This window comes from Strix aluco, chromosome 3 (assembly GCF_031877795.1).
Source record: "Strix aluco isolate bStrAlu1 chromosome 3, bStrAlu1.hap1, whole genome shotgun sequence".
In the NCBI taxonomy this organism is placed as follows: domain Eukaryota; kingdom Metazoa; phylum Chordata; class Aves; order Strigiformes; family Strigidae; genus Strix; species Strix aluco.
The window spans coordinates 126762642-126790144 of record NC_133933.1 but is presented as its reverse complement, the minus strand read 5'-3'; the positions used below and the strand labels follow the sequence as shown (position 1 = coordinate 126790144).

The 27503-nt window shown below is 42.5% G+C and overlaps 1 protein-coding gene across 11 annotated transcripts in view; it reads left to right on the top strand.

Moving 5' to 3' along the window:
- RUNX2 (RUNX family transcription factor 2) overlaps nt 1–27503 on the top strand; it is a 151792-nt gene that overhangs the window by 97921 nt on the left and 26368 nt on the right. For 9 of the 11 annotated variants that reach the window (XM_074820214.1, XM_074820215.1, XM_074820224.1 and 6 more), the window contains one exon: nt 18377–18550. The exons of the other annotated variants lie outside the window; for them this stretch is intronic. In XM_074820214.1, coding sequence (XP_074676315.1) covers nt 18377–18550 — 174 coding nt within the window. The remainder of the gene's footprint in view (nt 1–18376; nt 18551–27503) is intronic. 11 annotated transcript variants of the gene reach the window in all.

Sequence of the window (27503 nt, the reverse complement as noted above, 5' to 3'; positions counted from 1 at the left end):
TTGACTTCTTATACTTAGTTATGGTCCTGCCTATTGAGCAGGTCTCTCTGCAGGTTTGGTCTCACTTGTCCATGTCAGACTGGGGAGAATGTGTTTTAAATGGATGATTCATAATACACCAGAATTAATGGGTAATACTTTTGGAAAGCCAAAATTCTTAAGGAAGAAGGTGACATTTTGGCTAAATTTTTCAAAGCAGTGTTGCATCTTGATAAACCAGGTTGCATCTTTGAACTTAAATTTCAACTGCCAGAAAGTTAAATCAATTTATAGAGTGAATCAGTGTTCAAGTGCAGTTTTCCTGTCTTTTTTTTTTTTTTTTTGTCCTTATTTAAAACCTCAAAACCACTATGGGTAATTTCCCCAAGATCCACTTTAGACGTTTGTGGCATGTAGCGTGAAGAGTAGGTGCAGCTGGCCAAACCCCAGCACTCTTATTCTTTTGAGCATTTTCCTCCTGTTTTGTTGAATAACGCAAGAAAAGCTGCTGCCCCTCTCCCCACAAAACCAAAGGCTAACTGGAATAGCTGTATCAGCCCAAATCTTGCTTCTCTTGAAGTAAGTGGGAGTTTTGCCATAAACTCAGAGGAGAACTGGATCTGGAGATTTGTGCTGGGTTTAACCTCTATCTCCAATTGCCACACCTCAGTTGACAAGCAATTCTTCTGCTACAGAGTTAAGAGACCTTATCAAGCATGCAAAACTCACAAATATTGTTTAACCACAACGATCACCACAGGAAGCATTGGCCCGAAATTTAGGTTTTGTTTTGAAAACAGAAGGTTTGGAGGAGAGGGAGCATTGTTAAATCCAACTTGGACAAAAATATGTTCGTAGCTTTTTTTAGAGTGTCACAGAAAGACAATGCCGTTGTTAACGTCTTCAGTATTTCTTCGCTGTGTTGAAAGGCTCAGTCAGAGCATTTTGCTCAGGCATGGGACTGAGAAAGTACTGTTGACTTAACAAACCAACCTTATTTGGTTGTATTAGTAGGAGCAGCTTTGATAATGGTCAGTACACTTCTACAATTTTATCAGAGGTGCAATTGCTTTGTAGTAAGACGTATCGACACCACAGCTAGGAGGTGGATCTTTCAGTACCACGCTCCCCAAACTTGAAATGGGAGAAAATTCCCCAGGGTTTACAATGCAAAGGGATAAAACATAGGAGGGAAAGCCGAGAGGAGACTGCCTTGTATATGGCACCATCAGGAGTTGAGCACAAAACCTCCGCCCTGTAGCAGAGCATCCTGTGCCCATCCCACTGGCAGAAACCTAAGGTGGTGGCAGACGCAAAGCTGAAGAACTGAGAACTGGATTTTACTATTTACATTACCATAATTTATCTGTAGCCTAATGTTGAAATTGCCACTAGAGAAAGGTTAGAAACACGTTTCCTGCTTGGTTTCCTTGCAGCTCAGGCCACACACATGCAGAGTGTGCCATTAACTGTTGCAGAGCTCCCATGCCCGGTGGAGGAAGGTGCTCATTCTGTAGCCTCAAGCTGCACCAAGATTTGCAAACCATCAAGAAAACAACCCCCGTGCACCATTTGGTTGTGCCCTGTGGTTTGCTGCTGGTGTATACCTCATTTCTGATCTGATCTCATAGTCCCGGTTGTTTTTTTCTTTAAATTTACCTTTTTGATCTAAAGAAATTAGCTTTTTACACTATGAAAAATCCCCTGATCCTGTGGCAAACCTTCTTCCCCTTCCCTCACCCCTTTGCTACTGGGAATTCTGTCTTCCTAACACCATAGGCAGATTGGCACACTAAAAGTATGTGTATGCTTTCTTCTGATTTAATTGGATTTGCTAGTCTGAAATGTAGTATGTTTGCTATTTCCATAAACTAGCTACTGTAACTAAAATCACACACAGTTACCAAAAAAATAACCAGATTGCATTTTAGTCCAAAAAGGATATTTCCATGCTTTAAGGGTGGTCTCTTTTCTCTCTTTAAAATATCCTCTAATCACTGTGTGTCTTGGTTAAGATCCCTGTTTTTACAGGATTCCTGTAGTTTACATTCAGAGTTGGATAGGTGATGTTTTAATACACATTTTATTATTTTGAGACAAAACAGTTTCATTTTACCTGAATTTTTACCCATTGTTGATTGAAAGATTGGAAGTTTTATACTGTGATCTATCTGTTGAGGGGAAAGATTGGCAGCCCAGGGTGGCTCTGAAAAAAGTTGTCAGCAAAGTCTCTGCATTGTGCTTGTAGCGTAACCCAATGCTGAAATTTAAGGCTGTATTTCAGTTGCCTTGTACTTAATGTGGGGCACCCGTTTGTACTTAAGTAAGTCCTGTGCTATTTCAGGGTCAAATGTGGGAGGTAAAATAATTGCTTAGGAAACTTCACCAAGGGGAGAAGTTTCCCTCTGTAGAGATATGGTTGATGCTTTGCTGCTCCGTATTCTGGAGGCTTCAATGGCAGTTTTGCTGTCTACCAACTGAAGGGAATTAATGCAGCAGTCAGAGGCAAGCCTTATGCAATGCGACAGGTGCTAATCTTCCAGGAAATTCATCCTACATCCCACCCATTAAGGGAATTTTATGTAAAAATGGTTTAATGTCTCTTTAAAGGTGTCAGCAAGCATGTGGAGACCACACAGCTTGGGTTCCACTGAAAGTAATGGAGTGAAATTGTCTGCATAATTATTTTAGTTGGATTGAGAATCTGCAGTCCTCTCTTGCTTCAGGAAATAAACCTCTGTTAAAACCATATGGCAGTATTCTCAGAAGAGACGTGATTACAGGGCCACTTCTCTTTCACATCTCCAGGCAGAGTTAGAGAAAGTTGTTATGTTTGTGCATAATTAATGCTTCTTTTTCCTTGTGAGCAGACACAAAAATGTCATTTTTAGCATGTGTGAGGGTGCTAGTGTGTTTGTTTGCATACACAAGTCAGCTTGCTTTTCAGTGCACTGAAGCAGCAATAAATGGCACTGCCTCTGATCAAATTTGGAGACATGGAAGGAATGTACCATCATGTGTACATACCAAAACTGCATAACTCCACCAGAATGAGCTATGCTTAAGTTTAGGATAAGCAATGGTACTTTTAGAAGCTACAGCCAGTGGAAATGACGTTACCTTACTTTAAGTGAGGCCACTTAACTCACACACACACACAAAATAAAATCTGAAGGGCAGGTTTTAATTACTGCGCCCCTCATCCTTCTGCCTGGCATGTCATCTCCTGCCGCCTTTAGAGGTGGCAGTGGGATTACCCTGGTGTGATGTGATGAGGGATTGTCCTTTTGGAAATGCACTGGTGCCCCTGATCCTGCCGTGCTGTGGCACCGTGGTCTTGCACCTGGGTCAATGTGGGCAGACCCAGCTCCTTGCGCCTGGGATGCTGCCAGCAGCTACCAGAAGCTGGATACCCGTCCCTGCCTGGCAGGGATGGGGGAGTTGCTCCTTACAGGAGAAGGCCTTTGACTAGTTTTTCATGTAGCTGTTTTTGTGAAAGCAGAGGACACTAAATACGAAGGTGTGAAACACTAAATATGAAGGTGTGAAAACCACAGAGCTTGGTCGAGGTACAGTTATCTTAGCTGTCAAGGGAGTAAACCTTGACTTTCACTTTAAATTCAGTGTCCACAATTCTCTGTTATTTGGTTTTATACTGGTGTGCATCTATTTATTTTCATGAAGATTTATGCCACAATCAACAAGAAAGCAAGAAACATTATCAAAACATTAGCAAACAGTAATATCAGCCATTCTCAAACACCATCAAGAAATTTATCAAAGAAAAGCAAAACTGGAAAAAACACTTTTCACTCTCAAATCTGAGTGATGTGCAGGAAGTAAATTACCACCAGACCTGGTGAGAGAGTGAAATGACACACCTGGTGTGTCAGGGATACATGTTCTGTTCAAATGATGCAGTGAAATACCAGTATCATGGAGAAGGGAGCATATTTTCCCTACTGTGTACAAGGTATATAATTTTGAACCAATGTCTTGTCGGAAAGGCTGACAGATGCTTGGGGGTAGACTTGACAGCAGATCACCCTTTGCAATAGTTTGGCCATCTAAATCCATCAGGGATTAGAAACTGGGTTCAGCCCTAGTCTAATGTTGGTCCTTTGATGAAGGGGGATCGTTAGCACACACAGTATTTTGTCAAGGGAGGAATAACTTGTTTGTGCATCAAAACTGATCAGTGATGGGGACACTGACAGCCAACCTTCTTTTCTGCTGCCAAAAGGAGAATAATTCCATGGGCTTTGTGGGAAGCTGGAGTGAAAGGACAAGGAATGACCCATCCTACCTGGAGAAGAGTTAAAATTCTTCCTTTGTCATAGTGCTGAGCTCTCTGTAGACTTTTACCGAATAAATCACTTTCTTTTTTTAAGCTTTGACTTCCTCACAGTTTGTGTTGAAGCTGGAAAAAGTTTTCCATTCCACTTTTCTGTTGTTGCCTTTTTACTTCATTTAAATTGGTTGACAGATGAGTTTTACTTGTAAAAAAAACCAAGGCAATGCACCACTAAAAGATATCCAATTTCTTCATCATCACCAGCATTGCTTGTTTTACTTTTCTTGGACAAAAGGGGAAGAGCACTTTGTGTTCTATTTTCCATCATTCTTTGATGGAATTAAATCAGGGTTGTGCTTAAAGAGAAAGGAAACCCTCATATGTATGTGTTGTCCTCTAACAAATGGTGCCAATAGCTTGAGTTTGCCTTTTCTCCATGGAAAAAAAGCAAGCGGTAAGGCTAAAAGGCAGACTATACAGCTTGTATCTAAAATTCCATAACCGAAGGATCAAGTTTTGGCTTCACAGAGATGTAGCTGTAACCATTAAAGTGGAAGCAGCTATATTATTCCTTAAAATGAGTCATATGACATTGAAAACAAAGCAAATAATAAAATTCAAATTTGTGCAAGCTGTAAAGACTTCCGGGCTAGGCTGTCTCCCACTGAAGACGGTGGCAAAGCCTCTATTCATGGCTCTGGTGGATGGCTTGGGCCCCATACAATCCCATTTTTCCAATTGTAGGTTCATACTTTTTTATCCTGCGAATTAAATGAGGATTTGCCACCCGCAAAATAAAACCCAAAGAGAGAAAATTGCTTTAAATAGAACAAGCTATTGAGGCGATATTAATAGCATGGGGATGATGAGTATTTCCAGTATTTAAGGACTTTAGTGTTATTTCTGCCTGTTTCAAGAGAGCAGAATAAATTATTCTTGCCACTCTTGCATCGCAGAGATGTTTTCCACTGGTGCACTGTAGTGGACATCCAAACTTAATGACACACCAAAATAATAATAAAATATTTAGAGATTATTTGAAGCATGTGTCATTGATGATCCAATGCATTCTAATGTCTTTCCAAGCTTGAAGTGTGTATATATATAGGTAGGGCTAAATGTATGGGCTTATGTACATCTTTGAAAGCTATCAACTTCACAGCTGCCCATTTGAACAACTTGTGATTTTTATAACTAGGCATTTACAGCTTCTGCTTCTTTGATTTTCCTTTTTCCAGAGGATTGCACCCACAATGTAATGCCCAAGTGGGTTTCTGTTTAGCAGTGAAATAATGGAGTAGTTACAGCAGGGTCAAAGTAAAGCCTGGGAGCTATAATCTTCTTTAAAAAATGAACTTGGAGGAGGATTGTGCAGCTCAAGGGACTGGTGGTAAGTCAGAGGTTTCCCTGTCTCGTGTGCTACATCCTGTCCAGTGACCAAAAATTAATGTCCTCTGAGCTCTCTTGGTGTATGGGCAAGGGAGACTCATGAATTCAGAAATAAAAATCAGGTCCTATTTGGACCGATCTTCTCCGTCATACCTTGAGAAGAAGCCCACCTTCTACTAAATTCGATATGGCTGGAAGCAGTAGAAGAGGTATCTGAGTTTTCTGTGGGATGAGATCCTGAAGAGCTCTCTGCAGAAGCAGCTGGAGCAGCTGTAGGGGACATTTTGCCTGTGGTAGCCCCAGCCTTTCCCAGGCTTTCCCTGGGTGTTCATCAGTGCAGTTTGCCGCGCCGTGAATGGCATCGCCCGCTGCTTGTGTTGGCCACCCTCCAGCTCCGTCTTGCAGGCGCATCCCCCCCACCGCCCACATTCCTGGGGATTTGTTACCTTCTGGTAGCCAAACGCACAGGCAACCGGGGCAGGGGGCGAGATTTATTCTCCAGGACTCTGTTTTCCTATTGTTTTTAAGTTCACGGGAGTCTCCCCATTACTAAACAAACTTTACAACTGTCAGCAAAAGGGTCAGCCCCCTGCCAGAGCCTTTCAAAAAAATATTACATTCCCTGCAGCCAAATGCAATTGTGTCATTCACCTCCCTCCCCTCTGTACCCCCTGGGGCTTTCAGTACAAGGTATCTCCTGAGCAGGTTAAACACCTGGATTAGGCACTGAATTAGTGACCTGCAAAGCCAGTAAGGATGGGCTTAACTTTGGCCAGCAACTTGCATCTTGTGCACTTGCAATGCTTTGCTGAGTTTTGGGCATGATGTTATTGAACAGCCGATCCGGGATAGAGGCAGTCAGCCTTGGGGCTCAGGGGGTGTGCGAGATGAATGTATGTAGGGCTGGAGTTTCTGTAGCAAGGATGGGATTTGCGTTTGTGTAGCTCACAACAGAATGTAGCTTTTCTTTTCTTTTCTGTCAAAGGATAAAAAAATAAATCCAGTGGAGATAGTTAGAAATGAAGCACTTCCAGCAGCAAATAATGCAAATAATGAGGCTGTCTTGTTGGAAAATCCCAAGATTTTATAGTCTGTCACTGTGCTGAGGAATTCCCTACACTCTCATAGACGATAAAGGTTGTCCAAAACATTTGCTTCCAGGCTTAGTTGGGTTTTTTTTCTCCAAGAAGTTTGTCATTTTGATGTCCCTTGTTCTTCATACTGGCATGGGACTATCTCTCTTCAAGTAACCAGCAGATGCACAAATAAGAAAGCAACAACCAAAACCAGTCATGGACTAGTAACATGTGAATGGTCTTCTGGACCTTCATCTGGGGATGCAGGAACACTCTTGAGCATTGGGCATGAAATTCTAGTTTTACTTCATTGTGTCTCACCCAAAAACTAGTGGAAACTCAGAGTCATGCTTGCTAAATTAATGGTGATATCAATCTTGTGATATCCACTATGAGGCAAAGAAATGAATTTTTTCTGGAGTTACAGCCATAGGGACTGGCACAGAGGGGTTAAGACCAGCATTTCCAAACTCAGGTTCCTTGTGGTCTAAATACCTAAGCAGACACAGCCTGCATTTCACTGTGCCCTTTCATGGCATCTGGAGATGTTAAACTCTCTGCAGCATCAGGCCCACAGTTAGCATGAGCTGCTTGACTTGATGTACTCATGTTAAAAATATTGTGTACGTGACTTAACCAAGCACAGACAATCGCTCAGTCCTGCAACAGTAGGGCTAAAAGAAACCTCAGGCGACCTAGACCATTTTTCCTCAGAGGAAGTATTATATATACTTAGATCATCACTGACATCTGTCCAAATTCTTAAATCCTCCAGTACTGTGCCTTCCACTTACTTACCAAGTCTGGGGTTTGTGTTCTTTTTCTTTTATACTTAAAAAGGAATTTGCTAATATCATACATTAATCTCTTAAATCTCCTCTACCCCAAATGAAGCCAGCTCTTTCTTGTTCTGCTCTCAGCTGACATAGAGATCAATTGATTACCATTTTCTTTAGAAAACATTTTACTCTTATCATGTCCTTTCCTGCTTGTCTCTTTTCTAGACTAAACAAATGTATTTCTTTCAGCTTTTCCATGTAGGTCATGCTTTCTAAATCTCTTATCGCTCCTGTTGCTCTTCTCTGGATTCTCTCTCATTTGTCTGTATCTTTCTTAGAGGGTGGTGTCTCAAACTGGATAAAGCAGTCCAGCTGATGTCTCACCACTTCTGAGCAGAGTGCAATAGTTACCTTCTGTGTCTTCTATGCAACTTAACCATTAATCCTTCCCAGAACTGCATTTACCTCATTTTTTTTTTAAAAAAAAAAAAAGACAGAATCCTATTATTGACTCACATTCAACTTGCAGCTCCCTGCTACCTCAGACCTTTCTGGGCAGTGCTGCTGGCTAATAGATTTGTCATTGTGGTGCATCTGAGCATTTGATTTCTTGCTCCAAAGTGTAGTACAATGCACTTAACTTTTACTGCTTGCCATTTTACTAATGGCATGGCAAATATAATTATTCCAATTTCCTAAGATCACTTTGAATTCTGACCCCTTTCTCCAAAGTCTGGAGGACTCCTCCCTACTGGATGTCATCTCAGGATTTTGTAATCGTGATTTGTATTGCATCATCCAAGTTATTAAAGAAAATAATGAACATTAATTGGTTGAAGATGCATAAAACACCTTTCATTTTAATATCACTAGTGATAGTCAGTGGACAACCTTGTAACACCATGCTCCCATCCGTGCATCCCCTATGGCTGTGTTTTAGCCTTTAAATGACACTTTCTTTCCCTCAAAGACTTGAAAGCAGAAGTTAATCCATCCCAGCTTCCACCTGAGACAGAAATGTCCCTGCTGATGTTGGCAGATCGAGGTGGAGCATAACAAGGGGATAAAAACTGCAACTCACCTCCAGGATTGTTAGCAGGATCTTCAGGCCAATGTTTCTTCTCTTAATCCCAGCTGCATCATTTATGTGCTGCTTAAGGCTGTCCATCTTCAAAACTTGTGTGTCATGTAGGTGCTTGTGCAAGTGCTCTGATTACACAGAAAGTTGAATACCTTCCCCTTTCACCCAGGGTGAAAGCTGCCCCAATAAACCCACTCATTGCCAGTAGCACAAGACTTTTTTATGTACTTGAGTGCAAAGAACAACGTTATGCATAATTTTTACTGGGGGAACCACCAATTCCTTATACCTTTCAGGAAGAAGAAAGGGAGGCATCCATCAAACTGTCATTACAAATTTGATGCCACAAACCTAAGGTCATGGAGCTGCCAGGAATCTGTAAACCTTTTAAAGGATACGCCTGTTTTTGACATTCAAGATAAAAAATCTTTATAGATTTTTGTGGAAAACACTGATGGGCCAGCAGCTAAATGACATTTCTCAACAGTCAGACAGACTCCACACAAACTGAATAGATGTCGTTTTAGAAGGACAGGTTAATTACTTTCTGTGCTATGCCCAGGAACAAATAATACTTGGCCTGTTTTACTTACTGAGCAGAAAAAGATGTTTGAGGGTATTTGGGTTTTTTTTTTCCTAAAGGCTGCTGCATGCTGGCTTCTGCCTCCATATAGCCTGAATGTAGGTGCCCTTTATGTAACAATAACCTGATACTACTCAAAATACTTGGCGCTGCAAGCAGGGGAGTGGAATGCAGTAAGAACACTTAGCAGGTCTGAGGGTGAGTAAACTCCAGTAGTTTTGGAAGGAGCGGGTAGGGTTTTCAGTGTATGTCTCTCCCTTACTTGGCATTCGCAGACAATAAGAATACAAGGATTAACATAGTAGACTCCGTTTATTACACTTGGGTGGATAAAGCAATTATCTGTCTATCACGGCTGTAGTAAATTGTGCAACAGCATTAACATGGGTGGATACGTGGATAAATGCTACTCTGCCACAGAGGGTGCTGATACACAAGATAATCCTTCAAGTCGAACTTGTAAAGACTCTTTTCTTTTGGAGTTATCATGTTACCCCTGACTGTAGATTGAAATGGCATCTTTTTTATTTTTAACCATGTTTTCAGGTTTCTTTAGCCATCTGAATTTTATTAGTAAGGTTATTTTAGAAATATCCCACTTTAATCGAGTTTAAACAATCTGCTTAAAACCTGCAGCATGGATATAAACACAGTAGTCTTCTAACACAGCAAAACAATCTGTTGAAAGATAGAGTGCAAACATGCACACATCGATCTATTATTGCTTAACTGCTGTTTCTTCCATGCCTGAATTCCCATTGTAACCGCAGTGTTCAGCCTGCAGTACGCTCCTGGTTTTGGGGGTGTAAAACAAAACCAAAACCGAAAATGCACCTTATTGATGTCTAGAGAGCAGAGCAGCGTAGCATCAGAGAGCTCTTAGACTAGATTTAAACTAAGCGCCTTAAATCTGGTTTAATGGCTGTGTTTACAGCACCCCCCTTTTGGTTCTTTTAAAGTAATCAGGTTTCGCAAGCGTTAAGAAAACCATCCCCTCCTGCCAGCTGGAGGGAGGCCAGTTCAAGGAGATTTTTTTTTCTCTCCCCCCCTCTCACCCCCTTCGTTTGCTATGATCTTTACTGCCGGTCGCTGCAGCAAGCAACAGAAGTTGGCGGGCTCTTTATAGGATAGCTACCTTTGGCGTGTGGGGGAAGCCTTATTCCTCAAAGATATTGCTGGGTTAGGATAAGGATGATAAAGTCAGAATGAGGAGCTCTTATACTTTTGTGGCACAGCCCTTGCTCTCCCTCTTCCCCCCTTCAGCTAAAAAAAGGGGGGAGGAGGAGGGGGAGAGCGTAACAGATACCAGCATGCAAAGGGAATTAAGGCAGGGACTGAGACTTGCGTGACAGTCTCTGTTTATATGAGTTGTCTTTAATGTCTCCGAGCGGCGATGCCAGCAATATTTAGCTGGTTTCCTGGCATACGTGCACACAGATTCCTTTATGTTCATGAAGGATGGGTAAAGGTGAAGGCAGAGCATTGTGGAGCAAGGGGGTCCCACCTGCTCCCTCCCCAACCCAGCCAGTTTGTGCTGATGTTCATATGGGGTGTTGCTCAGCTTTGCAGAACAAGCTTCAAGATCCAGGTCAGAATTCAAAAACTTTTCGAAAAGAAAGAGAAAAAAAAACCAAACCACACTACAGCAAGGGGAGATTTTGCTCATTTACTGGCGAGCCGAGGCCGTACCGCAGCAGAAGGGAAGAACAGAGGGCAGCATGGATCCTGCAACTCTGGGATGAGTTAAAGGGTGGGAGGGAACCGGTGCAAAAGCAATCCTGCTTGAGCCCCTTCCTGCTCTGCTTGTCCTTTTTCTCAAAGCCCTGTTTTGGTTTCATTCGTTAAATCTGGTTTTGCTGCTTTGACACGACTTTCCCTGTGCAGACTTCCTGGCCAGCTCAGCCGCTGCCACATGCCCCCCATCAGTCCCTTGCCCGCCAGAGGAGCAGCCTGGAGCACTGCTCTGAGCAGCCATTTTTCACCTCTCTACGTAGAGAAATTTTGGGAGCAAGAGGCTCCTTTGCAGCTCTTGGAGTTTGCTAAAAAACCCTGACCTCTGAGTCTGTCTTTCAGCTGGATGCATGCTTTTCACAGACCCCAGCTGAATTTTAACAAACGTTGATAGCACTTTGTATCCCCAAAGGCTTTGCAATGGTTGCGTTAGAGTCATTCCCATGGGCACGAAGGGACACACCCATGGGATCATTTGCCCCATTCCTCCTGCCCCTTCCTCCCTTTGACCTGCTGGAAGCTCTGACTGTCCCGTGCTGGGCGGGCTGTCTGTGAGATGAGCTGAGTCGACATTTGCTTTTGCTCCCAGTACGTCAGTGGGGAGATGACCATCAACACCAGAGATGCTCCATGGGCTTGACCTCTCCTCTGAGCTTCAAACCTGCCCCTGCCTCTGCTCACCCAGTGTTGGAGCCACAGCTCCAGGAAGACAGTAGCATAACTGCTTCCCCTGGGAGCTGGATCTGGCCCTTTTGGAGCCATACCAGTAGTCCGCAGACCTTCGAAGAGCAGGGGTCAAGGAGGAGGAGCTCAATGGGATTTTGGCAATGGGCCACGTTAGATCTGTGTATAGGAACTGAGCCCATCCGCAGCATATGTTCCTCTGTCTTTATTTATTTCCAGTTCTCTGCAGTAGTTTTAGGTACAGGGCTTACCTGATTTGGGTAAAAAATATGTCTTTTTTAAGAACAAAAAGAGACAGGGTCTTGTTTGCTGCCTGCGTCTGAGTGGCTCCTGTTGGCACTAATAGGGCTCTGTGTACAGTCGGGAGAATAAGCTCTCCAGTCTAATGCAAACTGGTGCCCTCAGCTATTTAAAAAAACAAACATCTTTTTTTTTCTCCATTGAGTGAATTAACTGCAGTTACTGCACCTATGTAGCTCCTTGTTTTATGAACTATAAGAACCTTTCCTATGCACAGCCTATGGCCTAATTATGTAATTATGTCTCTTGGGTGGATTATATTTTTCTTCTCATAATTGTGTCTTTACCCAAGAGACTGGAAGGGTTCCAAGCTTTCCCCTTTCCTGGGTAAAAATTGTTTGGCTCTTTTGTGTTTTGGGTTTTTTGTCATGAACTTTGGGTTGGGTGCGTTTGGTAGGACTGGGTGCAGGAAGCCAGCCTGAGGATGACAGTTTGTCACAAGACAAGGGACACAGGAGGGACTCTTGTGACTTGCTTCAGAGATTTTTTCCTTGCAAAGAGCTGACGTGCATCTTCTAGGCTTTTGCTGATTTATGGTTCTCTTATCTTTACCTCCAGTGCATAGATTGACACTGCTTTGGAGTGACATTTTGCTGCAATGATGTATTTTCTGAAATTTGTAACAGAACAATGAATATTTTTGCTTCATGCTGAATGCTCAGCATTATTCAGTCCCTGCACAACAGCTGTTAAGCCTTAGGCTCAGGTCTCAACTCCTTTACCGTGGCATAAATGTGGTTCCCTTGACTTCAGCTTTACAAGCCTGTAGCTGAATTCACAGTCAAGCCTGTATCAGTATCTTCCAGTTACATCTGATCCATAGGACCAAATGGGATGAAATGCAGGAAGATACCCAAAGAGAATTTAAGGAGAATTTGTGATGAAATTCAGAGAACATGTAACCTGGTTTGTTGGGGGTTTTTTGTGGTGTGAAATTGTCTTCTACCATATGTACAGAGAAGTACGTCATTAGTGTGCTAGTGTTAAAAAGACATAATCAGAGTGCTGGTCTCAAGGATGTATAATGTTAGTAGGAAAAAATGTGTCCATTTTTTACCTTTTTAAAGCACTTCTCCTTTGGAGAACAGTGGGAATAATCAAAACTTGGGTTCTTGGCCTCTGTTGTGCTTCTCTTGAAGTCAGGGAAAGCTTGGAGTATATAGGCTATAAATTCATGGCTTGTAAACTAGGTTATTCTTCTTTCTGCCACCCCTTAGCCTGAAGGAAAGTCTCTTTTCCATTAAAGTTCTATTCTTTTTCAATCTCAGCACTGTACCCAAAGCCATAGAAAGCCTCAGTTACTGGCCCTAGAGTTCAAAGAATTTTTATTTTGTTTGCCCTTTCCAGCCGTAATCACTCCATGGAGTGACTCTCCAAACTTCACTAGCTGATGCTGAGCACACTCATGACATGTAGCAAACAGAAACCATGATGGTGTTTCGTGTTGGGTCATCACCCTCCATTCTGCTTGGGATGTCCCAGCAAATATGTCCCCAACAGGTGAGAGCCCAGGTTCTTACTTTCATGACCTTTCTGTCTTCCCTTGGCTCTTTTATGGAGACACCTGACTCCCTCGATACTTGTTGTTAAGGCAAAAGCAAAAAAGCTAGAACTGGGTGATGACTGAAAATAGCTAACCCACTTGAGAGTGATAAAAGCATCTGTTGAAAATCTGGTAACCAGATCTCCTTGGTACCAGAAAAAAAAACCACACAGACAAAAAAACTGGTGGGTGGTGTACACGGTACAAAGAAAGGGAGTCCCTGAGTGTCAGCATCTGGTGAGGCCACGTGTAGCATAATCTGATTAGTTTTCAGTTCCACACCCACAAGCTGAAAGATAAAAACACACACTCCTCCTCCCCGAGGAGGTAAAAATCTTCAAGCATCAACACCACATTTACATTCTGCAAGTCAGCCTCTTCCATGGCCCGATTTACATCTTGACTTCTCCAGCGGAGCAGTGGAAGTTCAGTGATGAGAGACGAGCTCACGTCCCTTTCCAGTTACCACATCCAGCAGACTCAAGATTGCCTTGCTTTGATCTGGGAGACATTCCTTCATTCAGTTTAAACTGAAATGATTAAGCTGGAGATGAAACCTCCTCACATCTTCTGCCATGCCTGGGATGTGATAATTGAATGTTAGCTTCTATGGGCCATTTTAACATGTTCTGAGGCCATCCTGGACTGGCGAGCTGAAGCAGCAGTGCAGGCACTGGCTGGCTGGCTGCAGTTTGCACTGACTTTGTTGCACTCTCTCAGTACTATTTTCTGGTTTGGTTCATGTAAAATGGTCAAAATTGGTACTGGGGTGGATTAGTGGCAATGCTTTCTGTCTCCAGAAACTAATACTCAGGTTGGTGTTTGGCTTGAAATAGCTGAGTAGTGGTGAAAGACCAGAATATTGCTCATTATTTTTGAGTGAATAATGGATTTATAATATCTAGCATGTTTTGTACTGTGACAACAGACAAATCAGAACAGCTTGTGTAGCTTTTGTCTACTAACTCTCAATTTTTCTCAACTCTTGCCCATCTCCTTGCCTGTGACCTGATCTGTTCCAATGGCCGCTGGGTCCCATCCTTATTCAGTAACTCATGGGACAGCCTCAACCTTTTTGACTGCATTTCGTGTCCAAGATTGCCTGTGTCCATAACCATTTTGTTCCCCTCCAAGCCCAATCCATTCCACAAAATCATCTTTGTAACAGAGCAACCGGCACTAAATGCAGTGTTGCAGGCATTGGGATAGCTGCAACATTATTTTATTCTATTCTTTATGTAGCTTTTATATTGCTTTTTAATGTACTCGCTGCTGCAGCAGATCACAGATTCTCCCTGAGCTATCCACACTTGCTACTCTAATCTTTTTTCCTGAAATAAAATTACACCTCATGACTGAGACCAAGGAATACAGCTTTTCTTAGCGTACTCCCCTGGGATCAGGAATTTCTCTGTCAACAGACACATATATCAATGAGAGATGAAAAGCAGCTTGTGGAATGAGTTTTAAACATGTATCACATATTTCATTGCTTCTGCTTATGTGCTACTCAGAAGGCCTTTTTAGAGTGTTTTCAGCCCATACCTCATGGTTCCTCTGTACTTAATAGGATTTTTTTTTTTTTTTCTGCACAGGAATAAGGGCAAGAGATTTATTTAAGTTGCCTACACTTCTTTGTGAGCACCTCCTGAATATGAAGTTTTTGTTGAGTTTTGTGCTACTTTCAACGTGAGCACGCCTTAGCTTTTATCAAAGCATAGTAGCCCACAATGTGTGAAGCTGTAATGTAGTCTCATCTCACTGGGACGTTTCACTAGGGGAGTGTGGCTCCTTCTGTGGATCTCTTTGTCACAACATGACTCCGTGTTACAACCCTAAATTTTAAATGTCCAGAAGGGGAATGCAAGTCTGCGTTTGGCCCCTTGCTGGTTTCTGGGGACTTGCAGTTCCATTGATGCCTGGGGTCTTCCAGATGTGCATATAGGTCTCTTTACCCTACATTTTTGTTGGGGGGGGGGTGGGGGTGGGGGGTGTTAGATGGCAACACCCAAACCCACACATCTCTAGATCATTTCAATTCAACCAGATGTGGGACTCTTTCTTCTTTTTTTTCTTCTCCCCCTCTTTTTTTCCTTTTTTTTCTTCTTCCCCCCCCCCCCCCCCCCTAAAATGCACTGTTATCCTGCTGAATTTTGTCCTTCTATGACAGACCTACTTCATTATAATAATAATAATACACATAATTAAATCTAAATGCTTTTCTAGCAAAGCTATGCATGGGCAAACAGCATGATGAAAACAAAGGTGAGGGTTATCAGGCACTGGTTGGTGCAGGAGTGGTGACCTATATAGCAAGTGTTCATTGAGTTATCTGAAGACAGTTAAAATAGCTTGTGCACCGCTTTGTTAGTGATTCTTTAGCAAAAAAAGGGCACTGTATGAACATAGGATAGGATTTTTCTACAAAAATTCAAAATAAAATTAACTTTGGGAATGGATTCGTTCCCAGATAAAGTCAGCCCTGGTGTGTGAGGCCAGAGATAGGCTAATCATGTTTGCCTTATTTTGAGCCCTCTTGAATTTGCTGAAATGTGATTAGGAATGAGTAGAAGAGAAAAGAGGAGGGGAAGGAGATGCCTTTAAAAAACAGAGTGGAAAATATGACTGGCAAAGGGAAAAGAAAATACATAAAAAATGTGGAGGAAAAGAAGATGGAGAAGGAAAAATCCCAAAAGAATACTGACTGCGTCTGTGTGTGAAAGCCATTTCTTCAGAATTTAACAGCATCCAGCTTGTAATTTAATTTGTAATTTAAATTGATTGAAAAGATAATGCTAAAGACTACCAGGTTAGATGTTATCCTGCTAATTAAGCTGCCATTATGGAGTTGTTACAAGGCCCCCAAAAATCGTTCCCCCTTTAAAGTGATTGATATCTCCTGAAGAGAGGAGTAGCCACCCATGTCAGCTCTAATATAGAGCTGCACCTTCTCCTTAAGGAGAAGGCTCTCGCCTACCCCATGCTTTTAGACTGAGTCATCCTGGTAGAGAAAAATCATACTTCAAAGTACAAAATAATGGGTCAACTAATTAATTTTTTTAAATTGCAGAGAAGTTTCTCCAAAATTAAATTTGTCCAGTTTCTTCTCATCTCCCAAACTGAATCCCACACTTCTCTATCTAGAACCATGATTTCTCTAAAACTAGTTTGGATTTAGCTGCCTAGTACTGACATCACTTTGCCTACATGTCATGTAGGCACCTGGTCTCAGTTAGATGATGTGAATCCGTGTACTTCCATACGGTGGTGAGAGGTACCATTAAAAGGCATTTTTTCTAAGAGTGGTAGTCTCATAGTTCAATCTCAAGATACAGTGGCCTCATTTATGTTTTTAAAATAACTTAACCAGTGCCAGAATTGGTTCTGTGGCCCTAAGACCGATGGAACAATCTGACCGTGTCTGCAAAGCTGAACTCTCATAGCCTCCAGACAGATGGCTGTGTTCACACTGGTGATGGACAACGTGGATTATCTCAGGCCACTGGGGATCATCTGCAAGGGTGCAAGCCCAAACCCTAGCAGAGGCCCTTCTTATTAAAAGCATAAAAATATCCTACCCAGTTATTGCTTGTGCCCGTGCCCTGGCACTGCTTACAGGGGTGGAGGCAGACGTGGTTCTGGGTTGCAATCAGGGGGTCTGGGCACCCATTTCATCTCTGTCAGAAGCTTTTTGTGTGAGCTTGGTTCGTAACTTAGGGTAAGATTAATTCCATTTAATGTTGACTAATGGTGAGGGTGTCTAATTAAACTAGTCATGTGTGCTCCCTCTCTGATCAGAGAAGGAAGAGAAAGCAAATTCAGAAGGTGAATCATCCTGTTTTAAGACTGGTGTCAGAGACAAATGAGATGAATTGCCCTCTGGAAGTAGCTATTTCTTTCCATTAACTGTAGAGGAAGTCTACATTAGAAGAGTTTAGACTAGATGCCTGATTTATGAATGGCTAAAGTTAAGTTAAGTTAGAGACCTTAATCTCTATGCATGCCTGTTTCTCCATATGTTGAATGATAGAAATAACACCTTCTGCGCCTCATATTCAAAGACACCATTGGGCGAGGAGCATCCTAGAACTACTTTGGAAAGGAATTAAGTCTAGGAGCAGAAATACAACAATTAGAGAAGTAAAGCCTTTACTCTTGAAACATTTCAATAGCGATATGAGCAGTAACACTTGGGGCATCCTGTTGCTTTTGCCATTTTTTCCATTTACATTTCAACAACCGAGCACCCATAAATGAGTGTTCCTAATGCGGCCACATGGCACGAGGGCAGTAGAGAGGAGGAGGAGCACTGAGGAAGACTGACCATGCAAGGGAGTGTAAGACCCAGTCTGGGCCAGAAGCTTTGAAGGTTTTCCTTGCGATACTGCTCTTCTCAAATGACAGTGACTATTTACAAATCTCCCAGAGGAATGAAAGCTAATGACTAGCTGTGACAGAGTTAAAGAAAAAAGTAAGGGGAGAAGAAAAGCTTTCATTTTCTTAGGAAAAATCCCAACATATAAACCAGGCATGGAATAATTGTCCCACTTGATAACTTGTACTTACATATGAGGCTTACTTTTGGAAGAGAAAGTTTGTCCCTCTAACTACCTAGTGAAGTTAAAGCAGAAAGAAAAAAAAAAAAGACAAAAAAGACCTTGTGTGGGTGTCCTCATAAGTGCTTATTTTGATCCAAATTGCAGCATATTACACATCCATATGGGGACAGCTGTGCTTGATAAGGCTTTCACCAGAACAGCCACGTCCAAAACACAATCCCCCCACCGATGTCACTGTGTTATCGGGGGTAACTGAGATACTTATAAGTCCGTTAACTCTAATGACAGGTCCTTAGAGGTCATTTTGGGGTTTTTTGGGTGTGTTAAATTACTAAATCTTGTTATTAACGCTTTTATTTTATGATTTGCTGTTTCCAGGGCACAGACAGAAGCTTGATGACTCTAAACCTAGTTTGTTCTCTGAACGCCTCAGTGATTTAGGGCGCATTCCTCATCCCAGTATGAGAGTAGGGGTCCCGACCCAGAGCCCACGGCCCTCTCTGAACTCTGCACCAAGTCCTTTTAATCCACAAGGACAGAGTCAGATTACAGGTAAGAGACAGAACCATAGGTTTGACTTGCACAGGCAACAGTAGTAATTGCTTATGGATATTTGTGTCTCAACTGCAGTAAAAGAGGCTGTTACAGAGTGAGAGATGTGTTCCAAGCAAAGCTAGGTGTGAAGTGGATTTTTCTATAGCATTTGAAGCTGAAAATGTCTTTCTTTTTTTAAAATATCTTTTTACCATAAACCCAAAATGATCCAAAATAGTCAATATATGTAAACTGAGTAGGAATCTGGTGAAATTCTAACTGCCACGTTGCTCTGCCTTCTGCTCTGTGTATGCAATAGTCCATATTAGCGTATAATAGAATGAACATTTTTATTCAGCCTTTTTATTTTGCACTGGTATCAAGGGAAGTGGCCAGCATTTAATGGTCTTTCTATCGGAATGACAATACAATCTTCTCATGTGGCGGTTTCTTTCTAGCACCAGTGCTGACCACTGTTACAATAAACGAACTGGGTTATGGAGAAATCTCTGAAGGTTGTATGCAACATTTATGATTGCATGCTGAGAGACAGATTTCATTGTGCTGAGAGAAATCATAAAGTACCATGTGTCACAGATTATAAGGCTGAAATAAGATGTTTAACTGCAGCTATGCCAGAAGTTTGCGACAAAACTGTGAAGCCTACAAAATAAACTGATTTTGTCATTTTTCTACATTCAGAGCTGGTTAAATTTTTAAAAAGAGTTTCTAAACAACCTCTGCCTAATTTTGGCCATTTCTACACTCAGAATTTGTGCTGACATATTTGTGTCTATCCAGGATGTGAAGAGGTGTTGCTCCTGACCAATTCACTTGCTAGAACTGTTGGAGAACTTCAGCTAGATGCAAGTCTGTCAGCAAAACTCTTGGTTCAATTTACTAGACTGATTTAAAACTCAGTTTTGCTGCTATAGTTGCATCTACACCAGGAGTCCTTTGCCAATGTTATGTACCAGTATTCCTTTACTGGTAAAGCACTCCTAGTATAGACATAGTCTTTGAGTCAACCTAGGAAGATTTCTGGTTTCATGTTTCAAGTGGTTTTGACATGATACCAGCTGAAACTTAGCGGTTTTAACAAAGTGTTGTGGCTTTCTTCTTCTTTCTTTTTCTTCTTTTTTAAGTTCAACTGGTTTATTAATTTGCAGTAGGAAAGAGAAGTAAGTGGGTTAATTTGAACCCAAAGCTCTCAGAGAATTGAAACAAAATAATTGTTCCCATGAGCTGTGGCAAAGTTCTCCCAGATCTAGAAGTCTAGCTTTAACTAGTGTAAAATGCTCATAATATATTAAATATGTTGATAGTACCCATTACACGGTAGCTGCTGCCCACCAGCTTCCCAGAGCAGGTTTTTTGGCCAGGCTTAGTGTTTTGTTCGTTGGACATATGAAGTCAGGGCTCTTGTGTGTATCATTTTCTGGGTAAGAACTGCCAAACTAAAGCCCAATATTTTTTCTAACCTATTGTCTTCTGTCTGGAGGTGTTTGGAGACAGAGTTCCCAAGAAAGCAGGGAGAAAATATGGAACAATAATCAGCTTTTTTCCTTCTTCCTTGTGCCTCCATAGTTTACCTATTGTGCAACACTATATCTAGGAACGAAGGAGGGTGAAATTCTTCCTGACCCCATCTGGTGATCAGCTTATGCCCTGAAGCACGAGAACTGAGATTCCCTTGTAATTTTCTTCCTAGCTAAGTGTAACCTCATATGCTGCTCTCATTCACATAAATGCCTCCTGTAGAAAATGTTCTGCTGGGTTTGATTAATAGAGTACTTCTCTGCCTCGTTATGAATCAGCAGTAGCATTTACAGATCTGGGAGGTGAAAACTGCAGATGAGCTTTAAATAAGCCTGACTGGAAACAAAGCTGTGTGGCATTCGCTGTCTTCTCTGCAAATTTAAGAGTCAGCAGTTCAAAATTCCAGCTGAGACTTCATAGAGAGAGGGAAGGTGCGGTGCTGGTAGGGCAGAGGGAGGTGAGCTGAACCGAGGAAGGCAGACTGACTTTCCCATCTATTGTAGATTATACGCTTTTCTTGCTGAATAAGCTTACGGTCGTGGGATACTTTAGAATCCCAAATTGCTCTTATTTACCCCAAAACAGTGAGGACTCGGCTGCTTATTAAAGTTTGCAGTGAATAAGTGGTCTGTTACAGTATTTGCCATGTTATTCCCCACCCTTGTCTCCTCCTCAATTTAGAAAAGTCAAACACCCAGCCCCCAAAGGCTACTCGTTAGCTCTCTGGTAGCCCTCTCATTTAATAAGACGATTAGCATGAGCTTGTTACATCGGTGCGAGCTCTGTGAATTGCGCTGCCTTCCCCACAAGGCTTTTTGGTGCTCTTCAGGACGTTGATTGTAATCTGCAAAGCTCTATGTGCTTTGATGTTCCACCAAAGCGCTGGGATGCTTTTTGCGGACAGTCCCTCCGAGTTTTTCTGGGATGAATGGCTGCTCGTTGCTACAAAAGCCGTGCCAACAAGAGACAAAGTTGATGCCGCAGATGAGGCACCTCTTTGATCAGGTGTTAGGTGACCATGGGAAATTGCTAAACGTCTGCCTGTTTGGTGTGGTAGTAGGGAGTGAGCTGTTTGGGCTGTCCATCCTCACCAGTTTCCTTGTGGTGCGATATTCAGTGGGAAAACCACTGCCTTCTTATCGTGGTCACTGGGCTGCTATGGCTTGGGTACGTATTAAAAGGAGAATAGACCCTTGTCTGAAAAACAAGGAATTTTTTATTACCTTTAGTGGAGTTAACAAAGCATTCCTTTAGAAATACCTTTGTTTCTTAATCTTTTTACCTAGTAATTTAGGGAAAATAATTAATTCCTAATAACTTTAACAGTAAATACTGGTTTCCTACAACAAAATCCGTATTATTGCTAGTAAGCACATAAACTGTTTTTGTTTCATTCCACTTGAGGTCTTGCATAGCTATTGCATGATTAAACAGAAATAATATTGAAAGCCTGGCTGGCCCACACCTGAGTCTGAAAGAACTCAGCACTTTGGGGTTCACTCTTATATTTCTTTTCTCTGTCTAGGTTGTGTTTATTTTCCTAGAGTATCAGAGTACAGGTTTTACAAATCATGGCACAGTCCTAAACCTACCACAGGACTGGGCTGTGGTAGTACAAGGCACAGAGTTGGCCTTATTCAACATGGCATTTTAACTAGGATTCTGCAAAAGCAACATCGAATGGTCATTAAAAAACAAATCGTCCAATAAGCAGATGCCTTTGCTGAGGCAATGCAGATTCAATTTGAACACCACTTGCTGCCTGTAAATCAGGAATCCTGTCTGCTCACATTTGGATACTGGTATATTTGCCTTTTTTTTTTCCCTTTCCCTAACGGCACTCACACAACTTGCTCATGTATCCGATTACATTCCCGTTCAGACATAGAGCTGTTGCATCAGTGTTTCAGCATGAAATGAGGAAAACTGTTGTTTTTCTACAATGCAACCGGTAAGGATTAGCTTCTATCAGCCAGGAAAAGCCACGGGCGTAATGGCAGGAATGTGGTCGGCACGAGGACCCCGGCGGCTGGGCTGCGGGGACTGCAAAGTGGGAGTTAAGTGAGGTTTCATGCTCCATCACCACTGTGGCACCGTCTGATCTACAGGCAACCTGTAACTTTCATCACTGAAATAACAGCACTCAAAAGCAGGTCTTGTGAAATCTTTTTTTTTTTTCCTTTTCCTCTTCCCCTCCCCATGCACTTCAGGGACGTTACGCTTTCGCTTCCCATCATTTTTAGGGTTGTAGGAAGGAGATGTAAAGGCTTCAGAACTGGCTTACCTGGAAGTTAGTGACGGGACCCATCTCCACTGGCAGGCAGGGACTGGTTTCAGGGATAGTGTAAACTGAATCTGCTGGGAAGATCACGGGCAGAAAGCACCTTCAACTCTCAGGTGGAGGATGAGGATGGTGCCAACTGGGCCCTCCTTAATTCCCCCGTTCAGGATTCCCAGGCAGTGGGCTGGACCATGCCCTTTTGCAGAGTCAGGGAGAAGGGAGAAAGCTGTGCTCATCGTAGCATTGTCCTGGGCTCTGGATATGAAGCTGTGCAGCATCTGCCTCAAAAGACCGGTGTCTGTTCTCCGAGACCATCAGCTGCAGGACCAGTTTGAAACAGAAACTGTGTAGTTCTTAGTAGACCAGCACTATGAAAGTGTCCTACCAGAGGCTGGCTGTGTTTTACCTGGGACCAGCAGCACTCTGAAGCACACACCAGTTTGTAGCTGATACACATCCATCTGAGAGCGCATCAGACAAAGGACATGGTTGCCTGGAACAGATAATTTAGAAATAGCCCAAGTAATAGGCTTATAGGGTGAGGTATGCCTTCAGCTCACTGTAATGTGGAATAAAAACTACAAGACTGAGCAGATGAGGTGGTGGAGTTGAGATTGCTGCTGCCATGAACACAAGGGTGGTTGCAGTCTGCTGTATTTTATGCAAATTGATTGCATCCTGCGGGCGACTGGCAAGTTGCCATTGTGAACCTCCATTTGGTAAAGCTTGTGTCCCTCCTATTAAAGTATTCTTTTACCTTTATTTCCCCCCTCCTTTACAATTTAGTTGCCCTACTAGCATGACTTGTTCCGTTTATTTATTTTTTTCTTTTAGAAATGTAATTCTTGGGGGGTGGGAGGAGAAATGGTTTTGGAGGTTCTTCAGGCCAAAATCTGGTCTCAATTATGCTTCTGTACATTGGGGTGTAACTCCATTGGATTTGACTTCATTGATTGAACTGGGCAATCTAGATCATGCCCTGGGCTTTTAAAGATGCCTGAGAAATAGTCAAAGAAGAGAAGGAGATTGCATTTTTGTTGTTGTTTTGCTGAGGGGGGGTGGTATTACAACAATACTTGGGTTACTCATGCAGAAAGTCATCTTGGCTTCGTTAGGATCAGAAGTGAGTATTTGCTTTAAGTGTTTACCAAAGATAGCTCCAGACAGCTTGTTTTTTAGTATTGGTAGTAGCACTAGTACAACCATCATCAGCCAGTGCTAGAGCTGATGGCTGGATTTAAATAAGAGTGGTTTTGCAAAGTGCACACATGCATGTGACGTTCGGGTGTTATAGATGGCAGCCAAGGAGCTGTGAGCCTGTGATCATGCTCTGATCATGTAACTCAGCATTGAAATGGGAAAGTGATTTTTTTTTTTTTCTGTAGTAAATCTGCGTGCTTCATAATCCAGTGGCAAAGCAGTGGAAAAACTTGTTCTTCAGGGCTATTTATGGGTTTTTTCTTCTCTCCATTGACACTTTGGAACATTACCACTGAAGGAAGAGAAGTCACATTGCTAGAGAGCCAATGTCATTGGTGGGAGAATGGGTCACTGAAGTTTTTTTTCATTCTTTTTTTTTTTTTAGTTTTATACAGTGCATCCAATCTTAGACTGATTTTTAAAACCGCTTATTGTCCATTAAGCATCGAGGTCCATTGTCCATTGATGCAGTCAATCACAGACCACAAAGGTCAAGAGCCATGTATATCTCCCACTGACTCTAAATGTGGCAGTAAAATCTAGACACAGAATAATTTGCAATACTCAGGTTTACCTGGCAGTGCAAACAGCACAGAGCTGTTTGTGCATTAGTTTAGACCTCGCCCCACTGACTTGTTTCAGACAAGCTGTGCCCAGGCTTTCTTAGCATACACACGATATGCCCTGTTGTGAATAAATATGCTGAAAGCCGCACTTTTCTTCACACCCACGCAGGCATAACAGAAATGTTTACAAAAGGAGGACTGCTCTCAGTAATCACTCCAAAATTTTCAAGTGCAAATGCCAACTCAAAGTGGCCCTCTGCCTCCTTTGCTCTTGTTGAATGCTCTGCTAGGCCTTCCCAATGGTTGCCGTACAGGATGATGGGGGGCTTTCTCCCAAGCTGTTTGCTGTATTTTTATATTAGCATTTTCCCTTGTTTTGGAGGGATTCCTTTAGGGGGGAATCCACATTTCCTCTTCCTCAGAGCTCTAAGGTTTCACATCTGTTCTGGGCTTTTCGCGATTGGGAAGAGGTGCTGTGCCTGCAGAACACATGGTGCTTTGGGTGACAGTGCAAAGCTCCTGGCCCGCAGGGACCTGGCAGGCACACGTGAGCCCACCAGTTGGAGCAAATGGGGGAGCTGGTCTCCGGTGTAGGAGGCCAAGGAAGACCTCTCACAAATCTGCTTGTAGCTTCTTCCCCACTGGTATGTGCTAAATAGTCACTCCTTCCATTCTGCGCCTGAGCGAGGAGGAGGTGACCCTCCTAAGGACATCATTGTGTTTCCCTCAGAAGTATCTGTGTGGATCTGCCCTGGAAGTGCTGTTCTGGCAGCTGGCACCTCCCCATGGTGCCCCCAGCACCTTCCTTCCCCCCAGGAGGTTTGGCTAGGTGGCATGTAGGACCAGAAGAGATGGGCTGGTTGGGCCTCAGCGGCCAAAGTCTCTGTTCCAGCAGTGTTGCAAGGAACATCTGCAGGTGGGACCAAAGGGTGCCATGTGAGACCCAGCGACACGTCCACATTCAAGGCCTAGATGGGGCAGTTTTGGACCCTGCCTCACAACATTTTGCTCTGGGGATTGGGTGGTGCCGCTGAGCAGTGATGTTTATCCTGTGGGCTAGCAGATGACCTTTGACTTGGCAAGATGAGGGCATTTTGCTGCTCTCTCCTCTCATGTCCGTGCAAACCTTGGCAGCTGTCAGTCAGCAGAGGCTGATTTTAGGGCATTTACTCTAGGATTGGGTGAAACTTGTATCTTCACTTTCTGGTTTCCTACTTGTATCTTCACTTTCTGGTTTCCTAACGGGCTAAAGATATCTCTTGAAGCCAGTCAGCCCCATGGCAAAATTCCCCACCCTGCCTGGACCATGACCTCAGTTATGCCTTGGTGTGGAAGAATCACAGTAACCCTCCAACCTGGGGTATTGTGACCTTCTATGTCACTGAGCTCTGATTTATCATCTGATGTTCGACTTGGTCGAGGATTTTCCTCTTTATTATTTCCTATTCCCTGGGAAGACATGATCTCATTTCCCTGGAGCTAAGCTGCTTGCACTCTAGTTTCAGAGGAACTGAAGTTTGCACCTGAGTATCTGGGTTAGAGGCTTCCGGCCAAGATAAGCACCCCATTTTGTGAGTGAGGTACTCAGAGAGTGCCTCCACCCTAAAGAAATGACCAACTAAATATGCAATATATCATTACTGCCCTTAAATTCAGGTAGAAATTGCATCAAATTGAGGTTGGGTGAGTTACCAGAGATCCGCTTCAGGGCCAGAAGCAGTTAAGTCCCAGCACAATGTCTTCACTAACACTCCATCCTCTTTTTTCTCTTTCTTTCTCTAAAATACTTTGCAGTTTAAAATCTCACAGTATTGCACTCATGGAGAGCTGAAATCAAATATATATATATATATATATATATATAAGAAATGTGGTATTGTGGTTCTGAGGTTGGAATGAGCTATAGAAGCCATGTCTAAATTTAAGCTAGATGTTGTAAGAATATATGATACGGTTTTGGGTCAACTGATGGTCCATCCAGCCCCATATTCTGCCTCTGACAGAGCAGTATGAGATATTGTTTTGAAAGACCACATGAGCCTTTGAAAGACCACTTTTTGCCATTCGTCCTTCTTGTGTTCACCCAGGCATTCACAGTTGTTGGATTAAAGATGTTAGGTGTAAAACCAGGTCTAGCATGGGTGTTCAAAGTGATGAGAGTGCCAGAGATGCTCAAGATCTTCTCATGCCATGAGGATTGCACTACCAGAAGTGCACGAACCTCCAGAAGGCAGCTCCTTTCCTGAGGTTTTCACCATCTTAGACCGAAGTCCTGTAAAAACATCCTCTGCTGTGATTTTTTTTTTTTTTTTTAGCCTTTACCTGCTATATAATTTCCTTCCAGCATTGGAGCTGACCTAAACCCCAAACTTTAAGGGACTCTGTTTTGGATTCGAAAGCAGAGATTGAAAAGCTCTTGGAGTTTGAAGGAGCGTGTATTTGAGATTGTGCTCCTGACACATCATTAATTTTAAGATTGTTTTCCCAGCAAGCCTAGGCTTTCCGTTCCCAGTTGAAGATCATTTACCATTGACTGCATGGTGAATTATAGTAGTGGAATGAGGCAGAGAAATATGTCGATATCAGATATAACAACGAGCAGTCAGTCATATTTGAACCTGTGCCAATCTATACAACCCTAGCCTTGAAATTGTTAAAACAAAGAAGTTCATTACATTTAATGATCAAGTGTCCTTTGGATTTCTGACGAGTTTATGTTAACCATTTATATTACTCAGCTCTAATATAAATGGCAAACTCCAGGAAAATCCTCCTAAAATTAAATTGGAAAGTTGGGGGGGGGGTTATATATCTGTATAGTTAGTTTGCTTCAAGGAAGTATCTGCTTTCCAGACATCTCTTCAAACAAATCATGTCTGAACAGAAAAAATAAACAAGGAATAACAGAAACTGCAAGGTTTTGCTGTGTGGAAGAGAAGGGAAAGGACTTAAAAAAAGAAAAAAAAGAAGTTGAATTTCCTGAAAAAGTGCCTTTGCTTATGCCATGTGGCTATCACATTGCTGTCTACAAAGTCAGGCTTTAGTGCAGTGCTCTAACATAGCAGGTCCTCCAAACTGAGTGGACCTGATGTGCTTCACTGAAAATATTGGGGAGGATTTGGAGGGATGTGCTACAATTTCTATGAGCCAGTTCAGAGATCGTTTTCTGTTTATTGTGCAATGCCCAAAACAAACTTTGGGGTTGAAAGTGCTTTGTTTTTATCCATGTAAAGAAATAATAATAATTTATGAAATATTCAGTGGTATCTTTATCACCAGATATTAACTGAGAGCAAACAGTTTATAAATCCAAACACCAGTGAGTAAAACTAGGTCTCCCTCTCTCTCAATGCAATCCACCAGTGCTTCAGCAAAAAATAAGCTG